The sequence below is a fragment of the Formica exsecta genome, unplaced genomic scaffold (assembly GCF_003651465.1).
Source record: "Formica exsecta isolate Colony F162 unplaced genomic scaffold, ASM365146v1 scaffold283, whole genome shotgun sequence".
Taxonomy (NCBI): Eukaryota; Metazoa; Arthropoda; class Insecta; order Hymenoptera; family Formicidae; genus Formica; species Formica exsecta.
In genome coordinates, this window is record NW_021850093.1 from 143,131 (window position 1) to 152,935 (window position 9,805).

At 28.6% G+C, this 9,805-nt stretch overlaps 1 protein-coding gene across 1 annotated transcript in view; it reads left to right on the forward strand.

Annotated features, from left to right (window-relative positions):
- The window catches only part of LOC115237260 (odorant receptor 22c-like), a 12,459-nt gene extending 4,605 nt beyond the window's left edge, over positions 1-7,854 (forward strand). The window contains exons 2-9 of the mRNA XM_029810203.1: positions 2,261-2,380; positions 3,165-3,282; positions 3,698-3,965; positions 4,095-4,211; positions 5,009-5,099; positions 6,813-6,955; positions 7,068-7,200; positions 7,297-7,854. Of these exons, the coding sequence (XP_029666063.1) occupies positions 2,261-2,380; positions 3,165-3,282; positions 3,698-3,965; positions 4,095-4,211; positions 5,009-5,099; positions 6,813-6,955; positions 7,068-7,200; positions 7,297-7,350 (1,044 nt within the window). The 3' untranslated portion in view covers positions 7,351-7,854. The remainder of the gene's footprint in view (positions 1-2,260; positions 2,381-3,164; positions 3,283-3,697; positions 3,966-4,094; positions 4,212-5,008; positions 5,100-6,812; positions 6,956-7,067; positions 7,201-7,296) is intronic.
- The last annotated feature ends 1,951 nt before the right edge of the window (positions 7,855-9,805 follow it).

The window sequence follows — 9,805 nt, forward strand, 5'->3', positions numbered from 1 at the left end:
ATCTCAAAAATGAAAATTATACACATCAAACAGTAAACCATTCTGAAAATTTTGTGGATCCTAATACTAAAGTTCATACTCTAAACATAGAGAGATTATGGAGAGAAATGCGTGCTAATCTTCACGTTTCGGTACTCGAGAATTCATTATCAACATTACATTGCTGAATTTTTATTTAAAAGACTCTACACTTTTGATAAGCGTATTCATGTTTTTTTTTTTAAATAATGGGCAGATTATATCCAATAAATAATTAATTCAACATACTTATATTTTATTTTTGAACACCCTATATATGTAAAAACTTGTGTTTATTTCACTTTATATGTGTAGTATACGTAGGACTATTTCTGTAAACTAACTTAAATATACAGTTTTTCATTGTCAGACTATGTATAAATCTTGATTTTTACAAATTTTTGTTTGTTAATAACTTTTTAATAAGCAACGAGCGACGATTAAATTAGAAGAAAATTGACCTTGACATATGTTGTGAAGATCACTGTAGTGAGTATCTTCCATGTGTAGCTTAGAATCGTATGTACTACCAATGTCTTGCGTTGTTTACGTTTTTTGAACATAAACACAAAATTCTCAATGCTCTTACTATTAGTAATTGTGGAGTAGACTTCGCTTCGCGTTGTAAAGTATATGCGTGGACGCAACTTTGGTCCACGCAACGATAACTTTGGCCCCTTATTTGAAAGGTCGTTTCTGAAGACATTTTTGACGAGGAACACGGGAAAAATAGTAAAAAAAATTTCCGACCAATAATTTTCGAGATGTATCACTTTAAAGTATTGGACATGATAATAAAACGTTACAAAACGGACCCAATGACCTTGACCTTGACATATGTTGTGAAGATCACTGTAGCGAGTATCTTCCATGTGTAGCTTAGAATCGTATGTACTACCAATGTCTTGCGTTGTTTACGTTTTTTGAACATAAACACAAAATTCTCATTGCTCTTACTATTAGTAATTGTGGAGTAGACTTCGCTTCGCGTTGTAAAGTATATGCGTGGACGCAACTTTGGTCCACGCAACGATAACTTTGGCCCCTTATTTGAAAGGTCGTTTCTGAAGACATTTTTGACGAGGAACACGGGAAAAATAGTAAAAAAAATTTCCGACCAATAATTTTCGAGATGTATCACTTTAAAGTATTGGACATGATAATAAAGCTTTATAAAAATGGATACGGATACAGTAGTACATACGATTCTAAGCTACACATGGAAGATTACTCAGAATTATGTCCTTGTAACATATGTCAAGGTCAAGGTCATTGGGGCTGGGCCCCTATTCGCTATATTTACCCTTTAAAGTGATATATCTCGAAAACTATTGGTCGGAAATTTTTTTTACTATTTTTCCCGTGTTCCTCGTGAAAAATGTTTTCAGAAACGACCTTTCAAATAGGGGGCTGTAATTATCGTAATCACGCCAGTAGGACATGTCCGAACTTTATTGCGCAAACCGAACTTTTTTCAAAAAATTCTTTATCTGATCAAAATATTTCCAACGCACAACCAAGTTATTTTTCTACATAGTTTTTACTAATAATTAAGCATTTTTGTCACAGGATTGGCAGTTTTTTAATTTCCATATCATAAAAAGTAGTACGTGTCCGAAGCTGATCGCGCACGAATTTTTACATCTCTTCATTATTGTCTAACCGCTGTCCTTCCAACGCCTCTTTTAGTGGTCCAAACAAATGGCAATCACACGGGGATAAATCAGGATTGTAAGGGGGATGTTCAATGGTGGTCTAGTGCAGTTGAACCAATTTCTTTGGTTATGGGGGCGGTGTGAGGCTTAGCATTGTCGTGCAGAAGCAAGATTTTTTTTTCGTGCACAATTGACTTCGGATACGTCTCACTACTTTGTATGACACGGGAATAAGAAAACTGCCAACCTGGTGGCAAAACTGCTTAGATGTTAGTGGAAACTATGTAGAAAAATGACTTGGGTGTACATAGGAAATATTTTGATCGAATAAAAGTTCTGGAAGTTTGGTTTATATTTGATTACCTCTCGTAGCACAAACGCTCATTTTTATGCAATTATAAAACATGATCAAACTATATTTAATTATCGATAATAGAATATATATTGCAACTGCAACATATTATTATTAAAGTTTTCTTACATTATTATATATTATTATATATATTACAAAGCAAATTATTATTTTGATCCGCGTAAAAAATAATGATTTTCTTATGCAATATTTTCAATAAATTGATTCATCGAAGTTCACAGCGTTGATAACCACAAAATGTACTGCTGACTTTATCATCAAAATTTTTTCTTCCACAACATTCTTTAGTTTGTACATAATAAAGTACAACATGTTTTGGATTAACACTCATCATGTAAGTTAATTGTTTACCAACTCATATAAATCAATATTTCTAATAAATATATATATATATATATATATATATATATATATATATATATATATATATATATATATATATATATATATATATATATATATATATATATATATATATATATATATATATATATATATATATATATATATATATATATATATATATATATATATATATATATATATATATATATATATATATATATATATTTATTAGAAATATTGATTTATATGAGTTGGTAAACAATTAACTTACATGATGAGTGTTAATCCAAAACATGTTGTACTTTATTATGTGGAAATTATAGACTATTGCGGTAGAGAAAACTTTGAGGATAAAATCAACAGTGCATTTTGTAGTTATAAGCGCTGTAAGCTTCAATCAATTTATTGAAAATGTTGCATAACAAAATCATTTTTCTTTACACAGATCAAAATGATAATCTGCTTTGTATAATAATATATAATAACGTAATAATAAAACTTTAATAATTATGTGTTGCAGTTGAAATATATTCTACTATCAATAATTAAATATAATTTGATCATGTTTTGTAATTGCATAAAAGTGAGCGTTTTCTATGATAGGCAGTCAAATATAAACCGAACTTTTTGCAATACTTTTTATTTGATCAAAGTAATCCAATAAATTTTTATATACTAATATATAATAGTATATACATATACTATTATATACGTACATATGACAACCTTTTCCAACTTTTCCGAAACAGCTTTAAATATTGTTGTAATGGTAGGTGAGAAATTTGTTGGAGCAATTACAGTATATCTGTAATGAGCTAAAAGATGAAAACGAACTTGCTATCTTTAAAAAGTATGGAAATTACACAAGATGTTGTACAGTCATATTTACATGTAAGACAGTATTTTTTACCAATTACTATATGTCATGAAGTTGAGCATATTCCAATCGTGAGAAAAATTAAATATTTAAATTAGAATGATTAACTAATTTAGGATTCTTAGTTTAAATATATTTATTACGTTTTTCCACCAGAATAAAAAATTATAAAACTCTTACATAGTAAAAAGCATGTTTAGATATATATGTATATATATTTTTAATATATACATAATGTGTTTACTCTTAAATTTTATTATCGTATTAAAAATACACAAATTTTATTTAGTCAAGAAAAAAATCAGAGCAGAGGAATGATTAAAGAATAGCAAAATTTGTAGAGAAAAAGAGAATTATGCATAAGTAATATAACATTATAAAACACGAAAAAAGCAACTTGTATATAACTATTTCTTTTAAATGTTTTAGCATTCGCAATATGCAGTGCATTTATTGCTACTTTACTACCTATTTGGCCACAGATCCTTGGTACTGTCTTGTACATAAACGAGTCTCAACTACAGAGTCAGACAATACAAATCGTGACTGAATACTTTGTCGATCAACAAAAATATATCTATTTAATTATACTGCATACAAACGCAGTTATTTATATTGGGGCGATTACAATAACAGCGACAGGAACAATGATCTTAGGATGCGTCATACACACCTGTGGATTGTTTACTATTGCAAAGTAAATAATGAATTTAGGATAGAATATGGAAGATTTGTGTGCAAACACAATTTTTGTTTGTTTGATTGTTTTAATTTATCATACAAATTTGAGAGAACTACGTATTTATAGCAGATAAATTAATCACAGTTATCGTATAGAACAAGCAATGAGAACCAAAATACTCGAAAATATTAACCTGAATAATCGGAATATGATCTGTAAAAAAATATTTTATGCGATCGAAATCCATCGCAAAGCTATGAAGTTGGTATACATGCAATAACAATTATATAGAACTTGGATAAAACTGCATAAAAAATAACACACCTTCAGTTTAATCGCCACCTATGTATATTGTAGGGGAGGTTTTTCTGAGTAATTCCCCATAAGAAATAAGTGGGGGACGGCATTGGTTTAGGAGAAATAACAAATTGAAGTTTCACAATTTTAATGCTTTTTCTCAGGTATTATAAAGTAATATTAGGAAAAGTAAAGTTTGTGTACGTTGTATTTGTTGTAGAGCAGACAAAAAATAAACCAAATCTATTTCTGATTTAAAATTAAGATTTACTATTAACTTATTCGTATCTTTAACAATACTTAGAAATTCATATAGTCGTATGTTAAAAGTTTTTAACGAACTGCGAGAAATAGATGAAACATATTATTGACAAAGTATCCATGAGTGTATACCTATCCCGTAAATGTAAACAAACACTTTTTCCACGTCTGCTCTACATAAATACAACGTAAACAAACTTCATTTTTCCTTATTTTATAATAGAAAAAGCATTAAAACTATGAAACTACGTCTGCTCTACATAAATACAACGTAAACAAACTTCATTTTTCCTTATTTTTTATAATAAAAAAAACATTAAAATTATGAAATTTTAATTTGTAAAATCTCTTAAACTATTGTCGTCCCCCACAAATTTCTTGCGGGGAATTACTCAGAAGAACTTCCCCTACAACATATTTAAGTGGCAATAAAGTCGGAGGTGTGTTACCTTTTATGCAGTTTTACCAGAACTTGTAATAACATTTTATTTTTCTTAAAGATTCATCAACTTTATGTTATCTAGTTTTGAAGGCTCGTTTTTGCTGTTAATAGCGATATGTGTAATTTCTCTAAGCCTGAATATATTTGCGGTAAGAATTTTTCTTCGTGTTCTAGAAACATACTTTTAAAAGGAATATGCGTGTATCTAATAATAATCAAAATTTAATTAATTTATAAATTTAAAAATATTATAAACAAAGTAAAAATCGTGCAAATTAAAAACTTGCACATTGCTTCCTCATCATTTTATTTCGCTCACAAAGTTCCACATCAGAGTAATCGAATTTTCAATTTTGGCTTGTATAGAGGAAGCTTTATGAACGAAATAAAAATATTATTCATGTAAAAAAATTTAGCCCAATAACTCAACTAACTTTGCGGAAGTTAGAACGTGCACAGACATTTTTCAAAACAAGCTGAATTGTGCAAATTAGAAACTTGCACATTGCTTCCTCATCATTTTATCTCACAAAGTTTAAGCTCCTTTAAGCATGCGGATTTTTCAATTTTTGCTTCCTCATAGAGGAAGCTTTGTGAGCGAAATAAAAAGATAAAGATAGATAGTCCCTTAGAAAATTTTGACAATTAGAAAGAAAATTGATAGAAAGTCAGCTCGATAGCATTCCAAGTGGGATTTTAAAATCGGCTCGATTTAAACCTGATGTTAACTTTAGAAATTCATTAGCAATTTGCGAAAGTTACAACGTGTACAGACATTTCTTAAAAAATTCAAAATTTTATAAAGAATAAACCCTTTCACCGATTTTCACCAAATTCAATACCAACCATCCTTTAATAATAATCTATCCATGTAAAAAAATTTAACCCGATATTTCAAAATTTGCGAAAGTTATAACGTGTACAGACATTTCTTAAAAAATTCAAAATTTTATAGAAAATGAATCCTTACACCGATTCTCACCAAATTCAATACCAACCATCCTTTAATAATATTCTATCCATGTAAAAAAATTTAACTAGATATCTCAAAAATTGCGAAAGTTAGCGGTTGCACAACAAATCGCGTACATACATACATACATACATACAGACATTTTAAAAAAATGTTTTTTCGACGTTTTAGAACATTCTGAACATATTGGCATAAAAAACTCGAAAAAAAATTTTGTCACGAAAACAAAGCTTCTTCTATGAGGAAGCAAAATTCAAAATTTCATAAAAAATAAACATTTTTACCAATTCTCGTCAAATTCAATACCAACCATCCTTTAATGATACTCTATTCATGTAAAGTTATAGCATGCACAGAGATTTCTCAAAAAAATCAAAATTTTATAAAAAATAGACTCTTTCACCCATCCTCGCCAAAGTCGATACCAACCATTCTTTAATGATACTCTATTCATTTTAAAAAATTTAGCCTAATATCTCAAAATTTGCGAAAGTTAGAGTGCACAGACAATCCGTACATACATACATACATACATACATACGGACATTTTTTTTAAATGTGATTTTTCGACGTTTTAAAACATTCTGAACATATTTGGCAAAGAAAACCAAAAAAAAAATTTGTCACGAAAACAAAGTTTCCTCTATGAGGAAGCAACAGATCAAATATAAATTTAATTGATAATATTTAATTGATATATCATATCAATTGACATATCAATTCGCGCTAATTTAAAATCATGAAATTTAAAAAAAAACAGAGAAATCTCAATATAATGACTGTTTTTTTGTACTTCTCATCTATAACTTTTTTACAGCATAATTATAATTATAATCAGTAATTATTGTACATACGTAATATTATATATTAATCACAATCATAATTTTAGATCTTTTGTAATGCATCGCTTGGAAATAAAGAAGCATTTATATTACATCTGTTATTTGTACTTGTCATCTTTTTATATATGTTTATAGCTAATTATGCTGGGCAAGAAATTTTAAATTACGGTACTCATATATACTCCACCGCGTAAGGAACAATTTGTTGTTGGCAATTGCATATACTTATGTACATATATTAATATATAGATACATATCTTCTTCATTAGTAATTTATCATTATTTATTATATTATTTCATAGGTACAATGTTCGATGGTATAATGCACCATTACACGTACAGAAGATGATATTGTTGATTTTACAAAGGGGCAGTAAAACTTTCGGCCTAAATGTTGCCGGACTATTTGCAATATCATTAGAATGTTTTGCCATGGTAAAAATTATCGTATGTCATAAATTGCGATTTTTACAGCTAGTTTAGCATATTTCATAGTACAATGTAAGAGACGTATGCATTTCATTATTACAGTTAACGAAAGCGTCGACGTCTTATTTCACCGTCATATATACTATGCAGCAATGATGTAAAAATTCATTATTTAATAAAAATCGACCATAAAATATTATATTTCCCACATTTGAAACTGTAAAATGTTATTTCAATAAAGTTTGCATAAATTAAATAACACCAGATAACAGCATTTTGTTTCCTGACTGTTGCACTGTTTAAATAATTAAGGAATCACAAATTCACAATTATTTTTTTTAGATAATAGATATCTATTTAATTTTTCTATTATGAAAAACATATACACATCATGTGAAATGTGTGTTGAAAAAGTATGAAACAAAACGAATGACATCTATTACTCTAAAATTAATGTTACAAATGTATACAGAATTGACGTGTATATTTTTGAACGAGTACGATGATATCATAATTTTTCATCAATATCAATAAGTGATATATCATAAGAGATCTAATAAACAAAAATGTAAATATAATATAAAATAATATAAAAACATGCATGTGTTTCAATTAAGAGAAACAATTATTGAGTATCGCTTGTTACAAGTGTAGAAAGTTTTGAATAAAGATTCACGGTACCTTGTATATTTTGGCCGGCGACAGTTTTATAGCTTTGCCAAGACACGTCAGGCGGATCGACTCTGTGTTCCTGTAGAAGGACAAACTTCTTCCACGAGCGCACATACAAGACTGAGGCGTATGAAACCGAGTTATTTGAAAAAAGAGCGATTGCGCTTGCGCCGGCTTCGATCGAAGAATAGCCACTCTGTGAGTGTTTGGTTGTGTGAGGTAACACCTGTTAATTTTCTTTCGGTGTAAAATCGATTGTCTACTTATCTCTTTTCAAGCGAATGTTGAACTGTACGAGTGTTTCGATAAGTGTTCTCGTGATAATGTTTTGTGCGGCATTGCGTTTTGCATTTATACAAAATTGTGTGTGTTAAATGTATTGTAATTATAAGTTTAAAAATTTTAGTAGATAGAGATTTATTATAGAAAAGTAATTTATTATATCGGTAATTATTCAGTTTAGCGTCCTCACCTCAAATATCGATGAAATTATGCTCATTCGATGCGTTTTTGCATAAAACGAAAGAATATAGCAGAAAAAAGCGTCGCTCTGCCCCGCGAAGCAAGATATTAATAGTTAAAGTTAACGATTATTTAGGTTACAAAACGTGTATGGAGTATGTCGGGGACTTCAATCACATAATCCCGCGGATTAGTTAATTAATATTCCAAGATTACATACAATTGCACTGGATTACTAGATCCGGCACTCCCGATACTCGTTCGTATACGAAATTCGTCCGATAAAAAACGCGGAAACGCGAGACGAACGTGACTGCACACTCGATGACGACATGCGACGTGAAGTAAGAAGCAGCGCTTACGAAATTCGGTCACGTGATAACGTCCAAATTCGCGCACGTTTGAAAATTTTGCACAGTAACACGATTATATTAATAAAAGTATTAATATTGCGAATTATGATGCTGTTATTGTAAAATAATCTATAATAAAAGTGCATTTCATTTATTAACTATTATTTATTATTTATTTATTTATTAAGGATATTTATTAAGGATTTTATTATTTATTAACAATTTGTGTATTTCGAATATTATATGTGTACTACATATATACATAGAGTACAGAACTCATAATATTTATAATTAAATGTTAATAAATAACGTGCTTAATAAATAATGCAAAAAATAACGTAATATTGTATAATAATTCATGCGATTATGATTAAAACGTCTCTCGGTATAGAAGAATCATCAGCAGATAAAATTTTCATCTAAAGGCAAAATGAAACAACATAATCTCATATATTTTTCTCATGATTAAAATTTACATTTTAAAACAGCGAAAATCTCTTAAACAATGAGAATTTTGTCAAAGTAAAATGTCATGCTGTTATTACAAAATCAGCAATATTACAAGGAAGAAACCTGTTACATTATAATACGCGATAGTAAACTAATATTTTTATATAATATCATCTTTCCGTATAATCCGATCATGCAACCCACCATACAACCCACGCACTGTACAAAAGCTTAAATTCGCATATTACATTATATAAATTATATCACATATTACATTATATAAATTATATTATATTACATTATATAAAATATATTATTATTTAATAAGACACTTGAATGCATTCACGACATTTTTCTCTCAGTCAATCTTTGATCAAGACATCTTTTATTATACTACTACAGGCATACAAGTTATTTAAATTAACAATTTATTTAGATATAATGATAATTAGATATTGTAACACAATATTGAACTATTTGGCTTACGCTTTGAAATTAAAAACTGATATTACATGTCATCAATACAAATTCATTTATATTGTTCGACAAATCGAACAGTTTTCTTTATCAAATCAATCATGTATGATTTATTGTAGATAAAGAATATCAACATATTATTCATTGTTATTAAAATATTGATATAACGTTGTTTTAGAATATTTTATAGTTTAACG